The 23,736-nt window shown below is 39.2% G+C and overlaps 1 protein-coding gene across 3 annotated transcripts in view; it reads left to right on the forward strand.

Moving 5' to 3' along the window:
* ENTREP2 (endosomal transmembrane epsin interactor 2) overlaps nt 1–23,736 on the forward strand; it is a 453,892-nt gene that overhangs the window by 186,299 nt on the left and 243,857 nt on the right. For all 3 annotated transcript variants that reach the window (XM_053223651.1, XM_053223649.1, XM_027067908.2), the window contains exon 2: nt 3,226–3,282. In XM_053223651.1, the coding sequence (XP_053079626.1) occupies nt 3,226–3,282 (57 nt within the window). The remainder of the gene's footprint in view (nt 1–3,225; nt 3,283–23,736) is intronic.

A 23,736-nucleotide genomic window follows, 5' to 3' on the forward strand; every position in this document is an offset into this window, starting at 1 on the left:
CTCCAAATACCATCACATTAGGGGTTAGGACTTCATGTGGATTTGGGGAGGACACAAACATTTAGTCCGTAGTAAGTAGTTTTCTATGTTGTGTAGCAAACTTCCACAAACTTTATAGCTTAACGCAACACCATTTAGTTTCTTAGGTCAGGAGTCTGGACATGGCTTAGCTGAGTCAACTGGTCAGGGTCTTACAAGGCTGCAGTCAAGGTGTTGCCAAGGTAGCATCATTTTAAGAGGTGCTAGATAGGATCGCAGGAGTGTAAATTATATTGATAATTACCATAATTTATCATTGATTATCATATTGATAATCAAGGCTACAGGTCATCAGGGATCATCTCAGGATTTCCATGCCCCACTGAGTCTGATGATTTTTTTCCTTTGTATAGGGGAATTGAATCCACCCTCAATTACAGTTATTAATGATTCTTAGAAATGTAGTTTTTCCCAGTAAAGCAAATTGTCCATATTTGTTGGAAATAAAATTATTTGAGGGAATTCTTAGAATGATAACTTTATGATGGAAGTAAGGAAAGTCAAGAATTCATACTGTGGCCTTAGTTAAGTGATATTCACTTCCTTTGTGTTTATAAATGCCTGCTCTTTGGAGGTTTGTGGGTTTCCAATAATATTTCTGTTACGAGTCACTTGGTCAGTATAGACATTTGATACTTTTATAAACTTCAGCTTAGGAGAGATCAAAGAGTTCTGTCTGAGCTTATTAAACATGCCTTGAGAGATCTGGTCATAGTTTAGGGATTTAGTGGGGCCCCATGTACTCATGAATTCAGAGGCCCTTCCTGAGTGAGGAGGCATTGGGCCATGTCTTAAAGAATAGGTAAAATTTTATATGGTGGAAGTGAGAAGTAGAAGGCAGAGTATAAAAGGACATTTTCTGGGAGGCATGCTTTCCCATCCTCTATCCAGGTTTTGTCTGGATGAGGCTGGTGTTGGTGTGAAGGGAAAACAGAAGACACTCTTTGGAAGTCACATCCTAAGGAGATGGCAGGGTCAGAGCCAGCTGGGCCAAACCACCTCCAGGATTTGGGTTTTAGTGACCAGGAGGAGGGATGCCACAGTGTCAGGAGAGATGACAAGAGGGAGACTGTGTTGGATACAGATGGGAAACAGAGAGGTCATAGGCATTGTGGAAGAAGAACGAGGGACTGGGCTCAACAAGACACAGGAGAACAGTAGTCAAGGGTTTCTGTACAGGTTGCAGCTGGGGGGCATCATGAAGAGAGATTTGGGAGATGGGAAAATGTTTGTAAATAATATTGTCAATATTGACTTATTTGCAGGATGCATGCATTGAAGAAAAAATATATATATGACATGCTTGGGAGCAGAGTGCCCTGTTGAGCTCTCTCTGATTCATTTGTGTGTGTGTGTGTGTGTGTGTGTGTGTGTGTGTGTGTGTGTGTCTGTGAGAATAAGGTTCACAAGTCTTTCCTATGAAAGACCAGATGTGTTCCTACGAAAGACCAGATGTCCAGATGTGTTTGGAAACCCACCTGAGGCTGGTGCAGGGTGTGAGAGAGACTGTTGGGTCTAAGACTTGGCCTCACCCACTGCAGAAGTGTTTGCCAAGGGGACCTTGGGGGTCTATTCAGCCAGATACTCTCTTCTGGGGACTGATTCAGTCCTTTTGGAATTCCAGGGGGAAATGCACCAAAGCCCTCCATCCCAGGGCCCAACTGCCTGGTCCATACCCACAGCAGAAAGTTGGGGTGATTTATCTTTACAAAAGACCTTGTAAGAAAATCCCTTACTTGTAGTGGGGCCTCCCAGCATATTTCCCTGTCAAAGGGGGAGCTGCAGCCCTCTCCTCTTTATTGTGTGTGGTTGGTTGTTGGCCTGTCTCTGGAATTTGCATCTGAGCGACCAGGAGGAGGGGTGCCATTGTGGGAGGTAGAGACGATAAGAGGGAGACTGGGTTGGGGAGGTAGAAATTGCAGGTGCATTTTTCGACATGTTGAGGTGGAGAGTGACCCCAGGAGCAGTGCCCAGCAGGCAGTGTGATTCCGCAGTCAGGGACCGACCTGCAGGAGGTGTTGGTGGATAGTGTTAGAGGATCCCCAATGACAGATGGCTCAGGCAGAGCCGGAGCCTGAGTAGAGGTCTTGGGAAGTGGGAAGGGGAGGGAGATGTGGAAGGACAGCATGGAGCAGAGGATGGCAGCCAGAGAAGGGAGAGTGTCAGGGGAGTGACACAGAGCCTAGAGGACAGTGTGCCACCCATAGGTAGATGTGGTCAGCCTCCTGTCTTCAAGCCAAGATCGCTGTACTTGTGTGTTGCACTCAGGGACCCCTTAGGTGACCTTGGGAAGTGTGTCTGCCAGTGGCAAAGGCTGAAGCTACACTGTAGTGGGGAGAGAGCGGCTGTGTCTCTGATCTGTCTGCCCTGCCTGGACCCAAGGAGACTGGGAATTTCAGGATCAGCATCCAGTGACTGCCTCAGGGAATGTGGGCTTGGAGCAGCTTGAGGGAAAGGTTGGCCAGGAGCTGAGGGGTGGTTCTTCTGAGAACAGAAGACAGGAAGGTGTTCCTGTGGTTAGGGCTACCCAGAGGGGAGGGGCCAACAGAGGGGCGTGGCTGCCAGAAGATGTTCTGGAGGAGACAGCTCTGTGGGACCTGGGGCAGCAAAGCCTGGGGGGCTGGCCTGGGAAAGAAGCGAGCAGCTCAGAGTCAGCATGTGGAAAGCCGGGACCTCATCTGGTGGCACCCCTTCCTGGTGAGGTGGGAAGCTGGCTGGGGACCAAGTGTGTGAAAGGGTAGAGGGGGGCCTGGTAGGTCTGCTGTACCCAGTACCCATGCACAGAAGGCATGCACTCAGGTGACATGCAAGGGGGGTGGCTCTGCCTTTTCCCAAAGTAGTGTTTTCAGTCCTCTCTGTGATTTTTAAGTCACAGGGCTAAATGACTCACAGGACCAGAGGGGAACAAGTGCCCGATGGAGACACTTTCAGAAAGCACATTTGTTCTTGGGCCTGTCCATAAAGAACATAAGTGACCTGTCAGGACCTCCTGGTGGTCTCAGAGGCCCGTGTGCTGCAGGCTCTGAACGTCTGGATGGACCACACGCCTCATGGTCACCCAGCTCATGTATGTGGGCCATATTCTAGAAGTCATCCTTCTTTGGGTTGATCAGCTAATACTGTGTTTTGATCATCTGTTAACGGATTCCAAAGAGTCTTACCTTCCTGCACTGTTTGTCCTTCCAGGTGCTGCTGTCAGGACTCATTGGCGTCGTCTCCTGGAAGAGGCCTCTCTCCCTCGTGGTAAGTCCGCACGCAGTCTCCATGGTGGCCTTAGAGCAGGGCCCTCCCCGTGGAGATGTGAATGCTTTAAGGGCAATGGCAAAGAATTCTGGCTCTGTGCAGAAAACAGGATGCAGACCTTCATGAAACTGGCACTTGTCAATGCAGATGGGCACGTAGTTAACAGCCACCGTGCATCTTCCTTCCGTATATCTGAGGGTAGCCCTCAGGTGTCTGTCTGAGATGCTCATGTGCCATCTTCGCGATGGTTCTCTTTGGGTGCCTTCCTCCAAGGACGTGCCAGGAACAAAGACATTGTAAGAAGTGTAGATGCAAGCGTTTCTCTAGGTGTGTGAACACGTTCGTGCATATACATATGCATGCGTATGACCACAAAGGCAGCACATATTTTATCAGAGTTCAAGACATGTTGGCTGTTTGTATGTTTTGGAGACTGAAACTTGGGAGTGTAAGAGGAGACATTTATTTGAGTAGAAGAGTGCAGGGGTACCACTTGAACCCTTTCTCTCATTGCTATGTCACTGTGTTGGGGAGGAGGGGCAGGCCTCACGGGGGATGGAAAGGAAATGATGGTTTTTCTCTCTGAAAAGTACCCCAAGCAAATTCATGTCTATTGATTTGTACGCGTGTTTTTCTCAGTGTATGCATTAATATATTTATGCGTCCGTGTCAGGACCAGACGAAGAGGTTTTCTAGGTTTTGATGGATAATGAAAAAACATGGTGTGGCCTCTTTGTCTTTTGTAGTAATCAATTATTTAAAATCCCTTCTTTAAGTGATTAGATTTGGAGATAATGACATGTACTAAATATTAATGGAAATAGAAAAAACCCACAAGTCTGCCTGTTGTAAACACCTCCTCCTCATGAGAGTTACCAGGGCGTCCTGAAGAGGCATGGGGAAGAGAAGGAGTGGCATTAATTCAGTGAGCCTCTTCTCCTATGACCCATCGAGAAATTTTCTTTGCAAAAAAAGGTGTTATTTTTTTATGTAAAAAGTTTCAAACATGCATAAAAGTAAGAGAGGCTAGTATAATAAATCCCCATGTAACCCCATCTGTCTTCCATAAAGATCAACACTGGCCTGTCTTGTTTCATCCAAGCCCCTTGCTGGAGTATTTAAAATTTTTTTTTTCAACGTTTATTTATTTTTGGGACAGAGAGAGACAGAGCATGAACGGGGGAGGGACAGAGAGAGAGGGAGACACAGAATTGGAAACAGGCTCCAGGCTCTGAGCCATCAGCCCAGAGCCTGACGCGGGGCTCGAACTCACGGACCGCGAGATCGTGACCTGGCTGAAGTCGGACGCTTAACCGACTGCACCACCCAGGCGCCCCATTGCTGGAGTATTTTAAAGCTAATGCCAGCTAATGTATCAACAAGCTGACTCTTATGCAGAGGGAAATGGTGGTGGACACACCAGCTGTGGGGCCTGATGTCCTTTGGCTGTGCTTTTGGGTGTCCTTTAGGGACATGGAGGGACAGCTTGCTCCATTCCTCCTCACCTGTCCTCACAGTGCAGGCAGAGGAAGGCCTCTGACACTGGATGCCAAACAAGAAGAAGCCACAAATCCTTTGGGTGGGTGTATGGGCAAAAAGACAAGAGGAATGGCACCCATCACTCAGCCACCCTTCACACCTGCCCCCACACCTGGCCCCAGGATGGAGATTCTCATGAGGTTGCGCATTTTATTCTGAAGGATGCTGTGCAGTTTATAGCTGACAAGAAGTCAGGACTCCTTATGGATGTGGCTCAGGTGTGTCCTGGGGAAGCCAGAGCAGTAGGGTGGGGTGTTAGGGATTCACCCTAGGAAGCAGGATAAAACACCAGACTGGGATACCATAGCAGAACTTTCAAAATGCCTGTCCACTAATCCCTGTCCGTTGGTGTAGAACCAGCTGCTCTCTGGGCAATGGTCAGCGTTTTCTCCCATTGATTTATTTCTGCCCAAGCCCCAGATAGAAGAGAAGGGGTTCCCCTAGTTTGACTGACCACTTTCCTTACTTAGGTTTGTAAGGGGGTGGCTTAGGATAACACTAGGTGCTATAATAAATCCCAGACTTTCAGTGGCTTAACATGACACAACTTTGCTTCTTGAGTGGGCATTCCAGGCAGTGGCCATTCCTCATCACGGGTGATCCAGAGACCCTGGTTGCTTTCATCTGGAGCTCTACAATTTCCTAGGCCTGTGGAGTCAGCTGCATTTCAGTGGAAGAGAAAATAGTGGAGGAGGCTCTGAAGATGACCTTCATCACTCAGCACAGAGCCTGTCACATGGCCCTGTCTGGCTGGGAAGGAAGCTGGAAAATTAGTTCCTTCCCAGGCAGGCACTTCCCAGAGGCAGCTCCATACTATGAAGAGGAGGGCAGTGATTTTGGTAGACGGTTGGTTGTCTCTACCATAAGAACGTTCTTCTACTTGTGTTTACCAGGACAATCTAGTCTTGATTCATTAGTAAATCTCATTCTCTAGACTCAGCTAGAATGGCTTGAAGTCTTGATTTAAATAATTCTTTTATCCCAAGCTCCTGCTTCTGTCTTGTACCCTAATCATAGTGTTTCCTTCCTTCTGGGGGTATAAAGCTGAAGAAGCTACCATGAGTATTCTGGTTCATTTCCAGGGGATACATCACCCTCTGCCCCCACTAACAACCTCTCTGAAAGAGGCTGTCTCCCATGGGGTGGATGGAAGAGGCAGTGCTGGGCCCTACTGCTCCAGGGCCTGCGTAGCCAATGCCTGACACCTTGCAGGGGTTGCTGGGTGAGGACAGCAATGCGTGGGCCATGCTGATGGCGGGATTTTGGTGCTGTCATTGGTTTGCTGGCAATATCTTTTCCTGTCAAGGGCTGGTGCATGTGTGCCCAACCTAATCTCTGCTGCATCTCCTTTCTTTTTCAATATGATCTTACATGACAGAATGGGATGAAGAAGGGTTTACTTCTTGCCCAGAGTGATATGCTGGAGGGAAGCCTCAGTTAGGAAAAGGGAAGGGAGAGAGGCAGCAGGCTGTCTGAGAGCAGGGGGCAGGAGACTGCCCCTTCCAGGCTGGCGAATGTGATGCCAGAGAGAGGAGGATGAAAATTTCTGCCTGGTATTTTATAAGAGCTTTTCATATGCCGAAAACTAGTGATAGCTATCTCAGTAGAGAATATGTATTTTTGCATTACTGTGGTTCTTTTTTCTTTTTTTATTGAAGCATAGTTAACATACAGCCTTTTTTTAAAGTTTGTTTATTTTGACAGATAGTAAGAGAGAGCATGTGTGCGTGCAAGCAGGGTGGGGCAGAGAAATAGAGGGAGAGAATCCCAAGCAGGCTCTGCAGTGCCAGCATGGAGGCTGATGTGTGGCTTGAACTCATGAATCTGTGAGATCGTGAGCTGAGCTGACTGAAATCAAGAGGCAGATACTTAACTGACTGAGCCACCCAGGCACCCCAACGTACAGTGTTAATACTAGTTTCAAATGTACAATATAATGATTCAACAATTCTGTACATTACTCAATGCTCATCATGATAAATGTACTCTGAATCCCCTTCACCAATTTCACCTATCCCACCCCCAACTTCCCTTCTGCAACCACCCGTTCTCTGTTTTTAAGAGTCTTGTTTTTTGTCTCTTTTTTTTCTGTGTTCATTTGTTTCTTAAATTCCATGCATGAGTGAAATCATATGATATTTGTCTTTCTCAGTCTGACTCATTTCACTTAGCATTATATGCTTTAAGTCCATCTGTATTATTGCAAATGGCAAGATCTCATCCTTTTTTTATGGCTGAGTAATAGTTCTTTGTGTGTGTGTATACCAGTTTTTCTTTATTTGTTCATTTTTTGATGGACATTTGGGTTGCTTCCATATCTTGGCTATTGTAAATAATACTGCAAAAAACATAGAGATGCATATGTTTTTCTAATTCAGTCTTTTCATTTTCTTTGAGTAAATACCCAGTAGTGGAATTACTGGATCATATGTATTTCTATTTTTAATTTTTTAAGGAACATCCATACTGTTTTCCACAGTGGCTGCACCAATTTACATTCCTACCAGCAGTGCACAAGAATTCCTTTTTCTACACATCCTCACCAACACTTGTTTTCACCTCTTTTTTAGTCTAGTCATTCTGACAGGTGTAGGGTGATATCTCATTGTGGTTTTGATTTGCGTTTCCCTGATGGTTACTGATGTTGAGAATCTTTTAATGTGGCAGTTGGCCATCTATATATCTTCTTTTGAAAAATTCTATTCAGGTCCTTTGCCCATTTTTCAATCAATTTTTTTTTGGCATTGTATATATAAGTTCTTTATATTTTGTTAATATTAACCCCTTACCAGATATACCATTTTTAAATATCTTCTCCCATTCAGTAGGTTGTCTTGTCATTTTGTTGATGATTTCCTTCACTCTGCAAAGGTTTTCATTTTGATGTAGTCCCAATAGTTTAATTTTGCTTTTATTTCTGTTGCCTGAGGACACATATCTAGAAAAATGTTTCTGTGGCTGATGTCAAAGATATTACTACCTAAGATTTCTTTTAGGAGTTTTATGGTTTCAGTTCTCACATTTAGGTCTTTAATCCATTTTGAGTTTATTTTTCTGTATGGGTAAGAAAGTGGTATAGTTTCATTCTTTTGTATGTAGCTGTTCAGTTTTCCTAGCATTATTTGTTGAAGAGACTATCTTTTCCCCATTGTATGTTCTTGCCTCTGTTGTCATAGGTTAATTGACCATATAATCATAAGTTCATTTCTGGGCTCTGTATTCTGTTCTATTGATCTGTGTGTCTGTTTTTATGTCAGTACCATACTTTTACTTTTGATTACTACAGCCTTTGTAGTGTATCTTGAAATCTGGGGTTGTGATTCCTCAGCTTTCTTCTTCATTCTCAGGATTGCTTTGGCTAGTAGGGGTCTTTTGTGGTTCTATACCAATTCTAGGATTATTTGTTCTGGTTCTGTGAAATTGTTGTTGGTATTCTGGTAGGGATTGCATTAAATCTATAGATTGCTTTGGGTAATATGGACATTTTGACAATATTGGTTTTTCCAATCCATAAGCAGGGAATATCTTTCCATTGGTTTGTGTCATCTTCAATTTCTTTCATCAGTGTTTTTTAGTTTTCGGAGTACCATTCTTTCACCTCCTTGGTTACATTAATTCCTAGGTATTTTATTTATTTATTTTTTTTGGTGCAGTTGTAAATGGGATTGTTTTCTTAATTTCCCTTTCTGCTACTTAGTTATTGGTGTATAGAAATACAACAGATTTCTGTATATTGATTTTGTATTCTGTGACTTTGCTGAATTCAGTTTTTAGTTCTAGTAGATTTTTGATGGAGTCTTTAGAGTTATCTATATATAGTATCATGTCATCTGCAAATAGTGAGATTTTTACTTCTTCCTTACTAATTTAGATGTCATTTATTTCTTTTTCTTGTCTGATCATTGCAGCTAGGACTTCTAGTCCTGAATGAAAATGGTGACAGTAGACATCCTTGTCTTGTTTCCGATCTTAGAAGGAAAGCTTTCAGTTTTTCACCATTGAGTATGATGTTAGCTATGGGTTTTTCATGTAAGGCCTTTATTACGTTGAGGTATGTTCCCTCTAAACCTACTGTATTGAGAGTTTTTAACATGAATGAGTGTTGTACTTTGTCAAGTACTTTTTCTGCATCTATTGAGGTGCCCATATGATTTTTATCCTTTCCCTTACTAATGTGATGTATCGTATCAATTGATTTGTGAATATTGATTTTTGCATTCCTGGAATAAATCTCACTTTATCATGATGAGTAATTTTTAAATGTATTGTTGGCTTCAGTTTGCTAATATTTTGTTGAGGATTTTGCATTTTTGTTCATCAGTGGTCTTGGCCTGTAGTTTTCTTGCTTTCTTGCTTTCTTGCTTTCTTTTTGTAGTCTCTTTGTCTGGTTTTGGTATCAGGTAATGCTGGCCTTGTAGAATGAATTTGGAGGCTTTTCTTCCTTTTCTATTTTTTATAATAGTTTGAGGAGTGTCTCCTATGATTGAGATAATCGTCTTTCTTACATTAAACTATGAAAGGTTCTACATTATGCTAGATTGCAATTAGGAATCAGATTATATAGCTCTGATTTAAGTAATTTTTGAAAGATTCAGTGAAATATCTTGTGATTGCTTATATATCAGTAATGGAACTAGTTTCACACATAATCACAGGCAGTATATATATTTTTTTAATTTTTGAGTGAAGTAGTACTGAGATGGCCATTATATTAATTGTGTCAACTAATACTGTTGGGAGAGTAATAAGCATGAGGCTAAAAACATTTTTTAGAATTCATTTTTATAAATAAAAAATTCCATTTATTTTGTTCAGTTTTTTTTAAAGCAAAGTAAATCTATTTTTAAAAGCACTGATTTGTAGGACTATGAGCATCATATGGATCCATTGATGTATTTAGTGCTGTTTGAATTTTGTATTATAGTTTTTGAGGAGTCTAGCTTTTTGATAGTGGTTTACTTTTGTGAAATTTTATCAACCAAGATGGGAATGTGTATCAGTGAAGGTTTAATTAAAGAAATAGAACTTCTAGGAGCCAACACCTAGCATCTCTATGAGTCATACTCTTCTAATCACTTCTTTGGCCCCACTGTCCATTACAGTAACCACACTCACCTGGTCTTTGGTGATAAAGTGCTGCCACTTGGTCCCTGCCACCCTAGAATCCAATAATCCTTATTGCATTTAGGGAACCCAGTTTGATGGTACTGACATTGACACTCGGATTTCTGACTTACAGAGAAGAGTCACCACAAAGTTCTTCAAGGATGCTGGAGTTCCTCTCACAGATTTCTTATAGTTGTGGTGAAAGATGTATTCTCTGGATCTTCTGGGGTGGGTGAGCAAGTCTTATAGGATCAATGCACTCTTATCATTCCAGTCTCCCTAAGCCTTTAGATCTCTTCCTCTTGTGGTATACTATGGAAGTCTGGCTTTTCAGCTTCATTTAGTGTAGCCCACCTTTGGATTCATATGTTAACTGAGCTTTTCTTAACTGCCGCAGCTAAACATTGAATGCCAGAATCTCTGCTTAGCTGGTAGCAATAAATCTGGCCTGATTCTACTGTATATTTCTTCTATCTTGATCCTCCACCATTAAGAGTAAGTCCTAACATTGTCCCTAGCTGTGAGACAGTTTCCAGACTGCTGCACAGGTAGGGGAAACTTGGGCAGAACCTGGTACACTTGCTGAGTTAAGGAGAAGAAGGTGAAGGTCTAGGGATCCCAAGATGGCTAGAGTTCACAGAACAAAGTACCACAGAGGAGAGACTTCCATAGACAGAGAGTTTTGTAGGTCTGCAGAGGATCTCCAATGAGTATTTAGCTGACATTCATCAGCTCTTGCATGGGAGGAAACTACCTGAGGCTAGGAAAGAATCATCTGAGCAGATTAGAGGGAACAGAGCAGGCATAAAAGCAGGGTTTTCCTACCAGGCAGCCTGGAATACCTCATGATTCACTGGGGCAGTGAGTAGAATACTCAGAAGAATCTTGCCTTGGTATGGGGATTAATTAGCTCCAGAGTACATGTTGCTCCAGTCCTTTCTGACAAATCTTAAAAGCAAGATCCAAAATAATCAAACCATTTCCAAGTAATTTAACTGTGTCCCAGAACAAAGTTCAAGAATGTTCAGTACAAAACATCCAGCACCAACAAGATAATAATCACAATGTCTGGCATCCAATCAAAGATTACTACACATGCCAAGAAACAGGAAAATACAACCTGAAATGAGGAGAAAAATAAACCAATTTAAATTGATAAAAAAAAACTTACCCACATGTTAAAAATAGCAGACCAGGACATTAAAACAGTTATTGTAACTGTATTCCAGATGTTCAAAAAGTAGAGACAGGAAGGTATAAAAAATACCCATTTGAACTCTGAGTGATCAAAATTACAAGGTAAGAGAGAAAAGATTCCCTGGATGAGATTAACGACAGATTCAATAAGAGAGAAGAAGAGTTTAGTGAACTCAAGACATTGCAATAGAAATTATACAAATGTAGAACATGGAAAAAAAAGAATTTGTGAAAAATGAAAGGAGCATTAGTGAGCTATATGGGACAATTTTAAGAAGCCTAATATATGTGAAATGGGTGTCCCTAAAGGAATGGGGATGGACATAAAAAATATTCAAAAATAAGAGAGTAGATCTTAAAAGTTCTTATCATAAGAAAAAATATTTTGTGACAAGGTGTGGTGATGAATGTTAACTAGACTTACTGTGGTGATCATTTCATAACATACATATATCGAATCAGTATGTTGTATGTCTGAAACTAATATAATGTTATATGTCAGTTGTATCTTACTTTAAAAAAAGAAATAATAGCCATGTTTTTTCCCCAAAATTGGATAAAAACTATAAACTCACAGATCTAAGAAGCTCAATGTACACATAGAACAGGAAATATGAAGAAAAACATATCAGCATATTGTGGGATTTTTAACATATGTAGAAGAAAATTTGTGAAAAAAAGAGTATAAAGATGAGGAGGGGGTATACAGTGTAAGACTCCTAAAAGATATGTGCAGAAGTATGTCACTTGAAGGCAAACTGCTATAAGCTAAAATGTATACTATAAACTCTAAAGCAACCACTGAAATAAAAAAATAAAGAGTTGGCTAATCCACCAAACACGGAAATAAAATGGAGTCATGCAAAATATCTAATTATCCCAAAGAAACCAGAAAAAAAAAGAAAAAAGAATAGAGAATAGATGAGACAGAAATAAAACAAATAGTAAGATTTTATTACCCATTTGAATTTCTTTGAATTGCTTGTTCATTTGTTTTTTCTATTGTCTGTAAGACTGTTTGCTTGGTATTCAGAATTTCTTCACACAGTAATTCTTTTCTGCTTTAAGTGGCTAATATTTTATTCTGGCTTGTGGTTTGTCTTTGTCTTTTTAGTTTTAATGAAGTGTCTTTTAAAAAAATATAGAATTTTTAGCTTTTTATCTCCCAAACTCTGTTGTTTTTGTTTTCTTATGCGGTGTTTATGCTTGCTTACTTTCAAAGATCTCTCTTGCCCCACAATTCTGAAATTACTTTCCTGTGTATTTCTAAAACACTTATAGTTTCACTTTTTTATGTTTATGTAATAGATCCCAAACTTACTTTTATATATAGTACGAAGTAAAGCTCTAACTTTATCTTTTCCAAATGGATAATCATTCCTCCAGCAGCAATTGTTGAATGTTCAATATTTCTCCTCACATGTGAAGTGTCATCGTCCTCCCACTGTTGTGGACATAGGTCTGTTAATGAATCTCTGTTCTGTTTCATGAGTCTGTTGGCCCATTTTTTTAAGTTTATTTTGAGGGAGAGAGAGAGAGCGAGCAGAGGAGGGACAGAGAGCGGGGGAAGAGAGGGCAAGAGAACGAGAGCGTGCGCGCGCGCGCCCGCGAGAGAGATGGGGGGGGTGCGGGGAGAATCCCAACAGGCTACTTGCTGTCAGCGCAGAGCCTGACACTGGGCTTGAGCTCATGAACCATGAGATCATGACCGAGCCAAAATTAGGAGTCGGATGCTTAACCGACTGAGTCACCCAGGCACCCGTGTTTAAGTCAAATACAATAATGTTTTAATTAGTCTAGCTTTATATTAAGTCACTCTTTTATTTTTTCATAATTTTCTTTGCTACTTCTGTGTGTTTTCTCCAGTAAATTTTTGAATCAGTTTGTCAGGTTTTACACTGATAATGGTTTGATTTTGGTTGTGATTACCTTGATTTTACATATTAGCTTCTGGACAAATAATATCTTTATATAGATATTATCAATTATATTTGAGAAATGGGAATAGATTTTATGTGATAATTTCCATGATTTTATGTGATAATTTTACATATTAGCTTCTGGACAAATAATATCTTTATATAGATATTCTCAATTATATTTGAGAAATGGGAATAGATTTTATGTGATAATTTCCGAAAGATATTGTGTGTTCATCTTCTGTCTGGCTGTAATACCCCATAGTGAGCTGTTGTTCTGGATTTCATTAGTTGTCTGTTGGATATTTCAAGAGAAATTTTCTCGGGAAATGTCTTCCATTAAGTTTTTGATTATATCTCTTCTCATATTTCTCTGCCTTCTTGAATTTATCCCACTTGGAGTAGGCAGGAGGATATCCTGTCTGCTAAATTGATGCCAAATAATTCTTAACATTTTTAATATTTTCCTCTTTTTTCTTACTTTTTGGGATATTTCTTCTGTTTGATTTTCTGGATCACTAATTTGGGCCCCAGCCATCTCTGTTCTACCGTTTGACTCTTCTGCTGAATGTTTCATTTTGATGGTGCATTATTTTCAGAGAACTCTCTTGTTATCTAATTTCTTCTTTTTCATAGCAGTATGCTCACAGTTCATGAAGCATTCATTGTACGGGTGCAGTCTCCTTCAGGGAAATTAATTAGAATTTTATTTATCAGGTTTCCTCGCTCCCCTGTATTCTCACCTCCCCCCATAGGTCAGTTGGTCTCTTTACTCATCTAGGGTTTTAGGAAATTTTTTTTCCTCATATGTCAGCCCCTCCTTGGTTATCTTGCTCCTATTTACAGAAGAAGGACTGTGTTGATGAGGGGAAGTTGTTGGTGTGGTTGGTCGCTTGGGGTCTTGTGTTTTCTTTTCTGGGGCAGCATGGAGCAGGACCTGCCCCAGGATGGGAAGGCTGTCTTTGGGATCTGTGAAAGTAGAGGCCCACATCGACTGGCAGGATCTACTTTAGGCCTCCTGGGAGAGGCGCCCAGCTCAGGAAGGAGCACTAGAGTTTATCTTCCACCAGGCAGAGCTGCCTTTCCAATCTCCCTTTCCAACCTCAGTGTCCATGGTGAAATTTCAGAGGTTCCTCAAGCCATGCTTGTCTGGGGCTGATGATGATGACGACGATGATGATGACAACGGTAATTACTAATAGTTATCAATCACTCTCCGTGTTCCAGACACTCTTCTAAAGACCATTCTATGAAGTGAGTACAACAAAGTTTAGTCATGCCCAGCTCATCAGTGGCAGAGCTCAGGTTTAAACCTGGGTAATATGTTTCAGAGCCCATGCTCTTAACCTCTAGGCCAGCCTTCATCCTGCCTGCACATCAGAACCACCTGAGGCACTTAAAAAGAAAAATACTAGTTTAGACACAGGGCATCATTTCCATTTAGCTTCTTTACTAACAAGCATGGATGTAAAACATACTATGTACCAGACCCTTTTCAAGTATTCTTACCATTTGATTCTTATGATACCCTGGTGGGGCACCTCCATTATCATCCCACCCAAAGGAGGAACTGAGACACAGGACAAAAGGAGGGGTCAGTAAACAGTGGGCTGGGTACCAGATCAGGACGATGGGTCCCTGTGGGCTCTGCTCCTAATCATTGCTGCCTTACTTGAGATCTTTAAATTTAGCAACAACAAAAAAAACCTCTTTCTTTAGCTTACTGAGGCATAAATTCAGCTTCCTTAGCATGTCAGGCTAAGACTTACTGCAGCACAACATCAGACTAAATAAAATGCTTTTATGTCCAATTCATTATTTCATGATTCCCTTTTCATTAGAAGCTGCCAGATAGAGGAAGGTTTTGTTGTTGTTGTTTCTTTCATATTTTCTTTTCTCAAAAAAAGGCAGCTTCCATAGTTTTGCATTCATTCCAGCAGGTGTTTGGATGGTTCTTATACTGCAGGGGGCATTCCAGCCCTGATGAGCCCAAGTGTGTGGCACCAAGAGCTGTGATTAGCTCCCCCACTATGCTGGGCACTGGCCAGAACATCTCCAGCCCTTTGGAGCTTCATTCATTAGAACTGTCCCAGGAGTGGTACCAATAGGTGTTGAATAATCACTCCCAGGTTTAGAGAAACCAGCCCCATATATTTATACCTAAGTATAAATGACTGGTTTTTATAGCGTCAGTTTTATTGGAAACCTATACACAAATGATGAAAAAAGATAGCTTTCACCACCCTTCCATCCAGCTTGGATTCTGTTATTTTTGTTTTATCTCAACTGCCGTATTTAATGAAATGTGCAAATGCCAAGGAATTGGAAGTGTATGATGAATGAACTTCAACCTGGATTAGGGTGTTTTTTTTCTCTCTTCTCATTGCTATGGCGATCATTTTCTAATATAAGAAATCTTAAAATCTTATGCGGCATCTCATGCGGCATATATATATTCACTTCTTTTTAAGAGTATCTTTGAATTTTTGTACTAACAGAAATGTTTCCTGCTGTGCCTATCAGAAATTCAGTTTTAATTTTACTACAGAGTCACATGTTTGGCCATATTTTGTGGAAAAAAAATGTATGAATCACTTTAACCTTTAATATGAGTTATAGAAAGCCTGTAGGGCTTTCTTTCAAGCCCATGAATTGAGCTCAAATATAACTTTAATACGCGATTTAAAAATATAGGTGAGCTAAAAGGTTAATATATTTAATGTAAATGTATTTGGAGTCATTATTTATTCAGAAAATTCATTATAAATCCACTTTGGGGGTTTCTTACAGTCAAGATCATGACCTCTCTTTGAGAGAATGTATTTTGCTTGATTACATTAAAGATGAAGCCTTCCTTCATTCCTTAAGTGCTGAAGAGGAGAAGGAAGAAAGATGTGCACATATTTTTACAGGTTCTTGAAACAATGCAGACTCTTACTTTGCTAATAAAGCAGCTTAAGTATCTGAAACCCTCTATCTTGTTTATGAAAATAGACTAATACACTTGTCCTTAAATTTACTAACAGTATTAAATTTCATTAGGGAAAGATAGTCTCACTAGAAAACCAAGACAGAAACAGACTAATTAAAGTAGAGCATAAGAAAATCACTCAAGGCCAAGTGAAATTAAAAATGGTCAATGGTAAAATACCCATTTTTATTAAAACATGACAGCTTTATTTTTATATTTGCTTGAGTCATTTATTTCTCAATGAAAATTCTTTTATTTTGATCCATCAGGTACATTTTTAATAGAAAATGTAATAAAACTTTTTACAAGAGACAATGAGCTTGGATAAGAAAATTACAGACAAGGTAGACAAAGACATCTATCTAGTAAGGTAGTCATATGCCTAAAAGCATAATAAATTAAATGTATTATTTTGAACTGTACCTGGAAAGAACTATAATAAGCCTTCCCCTGGTTGTTGTTTCTGAATTGCTGTTGAGAATCTTTTTAGAGAGCGGTAATTATTTCCATAGGCCAGTCTGGGGAATTTTGCTTTCTCCCACCGAGGGCAGAGAGTGATGAGTGATGAGGTCCATAGGAATAGCACCGAGGACAAGCAGGCAGTGGTCTTTGGGAGCTAAGGAGCCTTATGGAGCATACATACCTCTGTGCTACAGATGTCCAAGTGTGTGCCTCTGCATGGAGTCCTGGGCTCTTTCTCTCTCTGTATCTGTCTGTCTATGGGTTGAGTGGTTTGCTTGTAATTCATGTCCATTGGTTAATGTGCTGGGAGATGAACTGCATGTAGCTGAACCTACAGACCTTGATACGTTTCTAGGTTTTGGTAAACCCAGTTGTGGGCATCACCAAAATTTACGATGTTTCCAGAAGAGCAGAGTTTGCCCCGCTGCTGGTTACTGAGGCTTGGTTATATGTTTCCTGGTATGCTTCAGTAGATGACCTTCACATGTATAACCCTGGGTTGACTCTGACTTATAGCCAATTCTTTATTCTGTGTGTTCTGTACACATAAAGGACATGGTCAACAAGCAGTAATGCTCAGAATTATCATGTAATGAGGCTCAGAGTCTGTGGTACCACAGTAGTCCTCCAGATAACAAAATGCACTGTGCAAGGCACTGATCTGCAAGATAAGTTGGAAACCAGCATAAGGTATGGTCTTGCCTTCAAAAGTTTGGATTCTAAGTGAGGAAATTATATGATTTGGGAAAATTTAAATAGCAATAAATGTATTAAAACAGTTAATATAAGATAATAGGAAACAGTTGCAAGTTAGAACTTAACAAATCAAGAAATGTACATAATTTTTATTTAGAAAGATGAAAGGAGATGATGCCTTGCTGGTGCTTTTTGTGTATCAGCTCATAACAGCCCTACAAGACAAGTGTTCACTATTACATGTGAAGAACACATTTCTTCCAAAAGCAATATATAACTGGCCAAGGTCACAGGGATGGTAATTGCCAAAGTTTGGATAGAGAAACCTAGGTCCATCTGCTTCTAAAGGGTCTACTCTTTTCATTAGGCCTTGCTGCTTCCATGAGGGTTGGAGTGGGGAAAGACTGATTCAGACTACATCTTACAGGAAGAATGGGATTCAGTCTATATATTGGATGGCTGGAATTTGGGCAAGTGGATTGCACAGTGCAATCCTTACCAGCCATCAGAACAACATCAACAAAATCCAAGAAGCAAGAAAAGCACAGGGCCAAGGGTCCAGGAGAAATGCAACTGCAGAAACTTTGGGAAGAAAGGGATGACAATGGTTGAACCACCAGCTGGTTCTTGAATCTTCTTTCTAGCTTTCAAAGCTGTCCTCAGCCTGTGTTTGAACACTTCCGGCAATAAGACATAGGTGACTGCCCTATACCTGCCAATCTGTGGAGTTGTTTCTTAGAAGTGCTTCCTGGTGATACTTTACTAACTGGCTCCTGACCTCATAGGGCCATATGGACTCATTTTACTGCAGCACTGACCTAATCCCCCAGTGCTTATGGTATGGACATAAAGGTATGGTAAAGACAGAGTCAGCTGTCAGGTCAAGAGGAGTTCTGTCTCCTGATCTGAGTGGTTTAAGCAGGGTGTTCTGGTGGGTCATAGCTGACCAGGGAGGAGGTGAGGGGTGATCCCTCAACTGAGTAGCAGTGGCACGGGCAGTGACATACTTAATGTGTGTTTTGCTGTGCTGGCAATTTAATTCACTGTATTAATGATGAGTCTTGCAGATTTCATAGCCTTTGTTTATAGACATTCATCAAAAGTGTCTATAGTTAAAGGAAGTGGGGGATCTCCTGTACAGTCTGTTTTTGACAAGAATTGTCAGATGTCCACCTTAGAAATTCTTGCTGCCTCTAAAATGCCTCTCTGTCCTAATGCACTTCCTTTGCCCTGGGGTCTTCATGGTCTCCTAATAGAAAAAAGTCATTAAGGAAAAAAAGTCTAATATGCTGAGGTAGCTCTAATATAAGAAAAGTAATAAATGAAGTGTCACTAGATTCAAACTGCATATTCTTTCAGAAAGAAGGCAATTACTGTTATAAAGATATAGCATTAGAAAAATTATTGCAGCTGAGAAGTATGTGGTATGTCTATCTGTGGCACAGTTAATTTTAAAAGTATTACCAAGCATACAAATCATAAGACTGAAATGCTGAACCACATTAATTGAAAGTGAATTTAATATGCAATTCGAGGAACTGTCTCTACTTATCCAGCTTTAAAAAAATTGTAACTTATAGACTATTAGTTATCAGATTTTCTTTCAAATGTCCAACCTCTTTTAATGAAGAATATTACTCACGGACCTTATCTTTGATTCCTGAATAATTTTTTTGCTGTACAATAAGTAATGGTAATATTGGAACATCCATATTTTACCCTGATTTTTATGTGTATTGGGTCAAATTTCTGTAGGTTCCAATTTTTATTAAAATACAAAAATTCTGGTTAAGAATGAAAAGGAAACTCCAAGGTTTCAAATTTGATCGTTCTGCTATTCACTTTGCATGGTTCAGCTATTGATAAAAAAATTGATTGAAATTTATTTAAAATAGCACTATACATATATAGGCAGTGTTATCTAATGACTAGCAGAAGTTTCTAAAATCAGTCACACTGATTATTTGCAGGTTGACTTTAGGAAGAAGAAAGAAATTCTTTCTTATATGTGTGGTATTACTAAAAACAGGTCTTGATGCAATTTTCCCCCCACCCTATGTGAGTATTGGATATATATCCTAGAAAACCTGGAAGATGCAGGGACATAACTGAGGAAACACCTGCAAGGTTCTGCCCCCCCTGCCCCCACCCCCACCCACAGCCACTGTTAGCCTCACCTAGTCTTTTCCTCCCGCTATTTGCTCTATGATCCATATTAGTATCTTGCAGCTCTGTTTTTGCCAATTTATCACTTCTGTCACTGTTTGCTCTCTTTGGATTTTTTGTTCTTAAGGATATTAGTGTTCATTATTTGTGGATTATGTCATCTGCTAATATAAAGTGGTCTTGCACAATTGAATGTTTTATTGCCTTTGAATTCTGCTTTGTCGAAAATTAGAGCATCACCCTCATTTCTCTTTTGTTCAGATTTGCCTATCTTTGCCTAGCATTTTTATTTTATTTCTCTGTGATATTTTATTTCAGTGTGTCTCTTAATACATATCAATTTGCTTAAACCTATTTATTTTAACTATTTATTGTTAAATCTCCTCTGTATGTGTGAATTATTTCAAGTTGTTCTTTCAGCTTTCTGCTTGTACATGGTTTTCATTGGTACTTGTTATTTGTATTGTTTTTTTTCTAAAAGCATTCCATTCAGTGTGCTTTACACTATACAAATGTTTATTTTTATTTTATTTTATTTTTTTAAATATGAAATTTATTGTCAAATTGGTTTCCATTCAAACATTTAAAAGGTAAGCAGCTAGCTTCTTATTCTGCTGGCAGTTACATTTTAAAATATAGTTCATCTCTTCAGTTTTAAATTGTGAAGTATTTATTAATAAAACAAAATATATGATACATACAATGGAATACATGTAAACTATGAAGCATAACCTTGAAGCAAACAATGGATACCCCCCACCAGTCAACATAAGAAATGTAAAGTACCCACACTGGGACCTGCATTATGGGCCCCTCCCCATCTCATCTCCTGCTTCTGTGCAGAGCAGGGGTTTGAGGTACATCATTCATTTACCACATGGGTACATCTCCCTAAATAATACAGTATTTTTATTTGTTTTTGAGCTTTATATAAACAGAATGGTTTTCTATTCTTCTATGACTGGCTTTTTTTTCATTTCATCATAATATTTGTGGATTCATCCATTTTGTGTGTGTAGCTCATCCATTTTATTGCTGGTATAGTATTTCATTATATGAAGATATCACAACATATTTGTCTATTCTCCTTTAGTGGACACATGGGCCATTTATATAACTTTTTTGCCACTATGAACTAAGCTACTATGAATATTTTAATACCCATCTCTTCATATACATGAGAGCTTTTCCAGTATATGCACCTAGATGTGGAATTGCTGGATCATGGGGAAAGCTTATCTTCACTTTCATGGAATAATGTCAAATCGTTTTTCCAAGGCCAACGTAGACACCTAGCAGTGTCCCACATTTTTTCTAGAACTTCATAGGGTTTGACTTGAAAAGTTTGCCAATCTGGTACATGTTATGTAGTATTTCATGGCCTCAGTTTGCATTTATTTTATTCCTGATGAAGTTGGCCAACTTTTATGTCTTTATTGGCCAATGTGTTTCCTCTTCTGTATTAGGTGAGTCTGTGCTTTACTCATACTTTACTGGTGAATACAGATGTAAATTCTCAACAAAATCTAGCAAACCAAATTCAATAGCACATTAAAAGGATTGTACACTATGAGCAAGTGGGATTTATCCCTGGGATACAAGGTGGTTCAACATAAAAAGATCAATAAATGTGATATACCACATTAACAGAATGCAAGATAAATATCATATGATCATCCCAATAGATGCAGAAGAAACATTTGAGAAAATCAATGTCTTTTCATGACAAAACCTCTCAGCCAATTTGGTATAGAAGACTGTATCTCAACATAATAAACACTTTATATGACAAGCCCACAATTAACATCATACTCAATGGTAAAAGTTTGAAAACTTTTCCTCTACAAACAGGAACAAGGCAAGAATACCCACTCTCACCACTTCTCACCACTTGTGTTAGAGCAATTACATAAGAAAAAGAAATAAAGGGCAATCAAATCAAAAAGGAAGAAGTAAAATTGTATCTGTTTGTAGATGACGTTCATATATAGAAAGTTCAAATGACTCCACCAAAATACTGTTAGAACTAATAAGTGAATCCAGTGAAGTTTCAGGATACAAAATCAACATATAAAAGTCAGTTGTGTTTGTATACACTAATGATGACCTATTTGAAAAAGAAATAAAGACAATCTCATTTACGGTAACAAAAAATAATAACATATTTAGTAGTATATTTAAGGAGGTGAAAGATATGTACACTTTGAACTATAAGATATTGATGAAAAATTGAAGTGGAAAGATATCCCATGTTCATTAGAAGAATAGATATCGTTAAAATGGCCATACTACCCAAAGCCATCTATAGATTCATTGAAATCCCTATGAAATTCCAATGGCTTGTTTCACAGATAGAAAAAGCAATCCTAAAACTTGTATGGAACCACAAAAGACCCTGAATAACCAAAGTAATCCTGAGAAAGAACAAAGCTGGAGGCCTCATACTTCCTGATTTCAAACTATATTACAAAACTATAGTAATCATAAAAGTATGGTATTATCATAAAAATAGACACATAGACCAATTGAACAGAATTAAGAGCCTGGAAATAACCCATGAATAAATGGGCAACTAATATCTGACAGAAGAACCAAAAATATTCAATAAGGAAAGGACAGTCTCTTTAATAAATGGTTTGGAAGAACTGGATATTTACATGTAGAAGAAATATATTGGACCTTTATCTTATACCTCTCAGAAAATTAACTCAAAATGTCAACACCAAAAAACAAACAATCTGATTTAAAAATGGGCAGAGGACCTGAGCACATATTTCTTCAAAGAAGACATATGAATGGCCAACAGACACTTGGAAACATGCTTAACATCACTAATCATCAGGGAAATGCAAATCAAAACTACAATGAGATATCACTCTACACCTGTCAGAATGGCTAGAATCAAACAGACAAGAGATAATAAGTGTTGGTAAGGATGTGGAGAAAAAGGAAGTCTCATGCATTGCTGGTGGGAATGCAAATTGGTGTGATTACTGTGGAAAACAGTATGGAGGTTTCTCAAAAAATTAAAAATAGAATTACCATATGATCCAATAATTTCACTGTTGTGTATTTACCTAGAGAAAATGAGAAGACTAACTCAAAAAGATATATACATCCTATGTTTATTGAGGCATTATTTATAATAGGCAAGATATGGAAGCAGCAGTGTATATATATATATATATATATATATATATATATATATACACACACACACACACACACACACAGGAATATTACTCGCCATAAAAATGAATGATCTTGCCATTTGCAACAACATGGATGGACCTATAGGGTATTATGCTAAGTGAAATAAGTCAGAATGAGAAAGACAGTAACTTATAATTTCACTTGTATGTGGAATTTAAGAAACAAAACAAAGGAACAAATAAAGAAAAAAGGAGACAAACAAAAAACCAGACTCTTAAATACAGATAAAAACTGGTCATTGCCAGAGGGGAGGGGTATGGGTGTATGGGTGAAATAAAGGGTACACTTACCTTTTTTTATAATTTAATTTAATTTTTTTAATTTAAAATTTTTAATTTTTTTTTGAGAGAGAGAGAGTACAAGTGGAGGAGGGGCAGAGAGAGAGGGAGAGATAGAATCTGAAGCAGGCGCCAGGCTCTGACCTGTCAGCACAGAGCCTGATGCGGGGTTCAAACACATGAACCATGAGATCATGACCCTCATCAGCCAAAGTCGGACTCTTAACCAACTAAGCCACCCTGGCACGCCTAATTTTCTTAATTTAAATTCTAGTTAGTTAACATACAGTGTAGTATTGGTTTCAGAAGTAGAACCCAGTAATTTATCACTTCCATATAATGCCCAGTGTTCATCATAACAAGTGCCCTCCTTAATGCCTATCACGCATTTAGCCCATTCCCCCACCCCCTTCAGCAACCTTCAGTTTGTTCTCTATATTTAAGAGTCTCGTATGGTTTTCTTCCTTCTCTGTTTTTATTTATCTTTCCTTCCCTTCCCCTATGTTCATCTGTTTTGTTTCTTAAATTCCACATTTGAGTAAAATCATGATATTTGTCTTTCTCTGACTGATTTATGTCACTTAGCGTAATACACTCTAGCTCCATCCACGTTGTTGCAAATGGCAAGATTCTTTATCCATTCATCAGCCAGTGGACATTTGGGCTCTTTCCATAATTCAGCTATTGTTGATGTACTGCTATAAACATTGGGGTACATGTGCCCCCTTCGAATCAGGATTTTTTTATCCTTTGGATAAATACCTAGTAGTACAATTGCTGGGTTGTAGGGTACTTCTATTTTTAATTTTTGAGGAACCTCCATATTGTTCTACAGAGTGGAGGCACCAGTTTGCATTCCTACTAACAGCGCAAAAGTGTTCCCCTTTCTCTGCATCCTCACTAACAT

Source organism: Acinonyx jubatus, chromosome B3 (genome assembly GCF_027475565.1).
Source record: "Acinonyx jubatus isolate Ajub_Pintada_27869175 chromosome B3, VMU_Ajub_asm_v1.0, whole genome shotgun sequence".
Classification (NCBI taxonomy): domain Eukaryota; kingdom Metazoa; phylum Chordata; class Mammalia; order Carnivora; family Felidae; genus Acinonyx; species Acinonyx jubatus.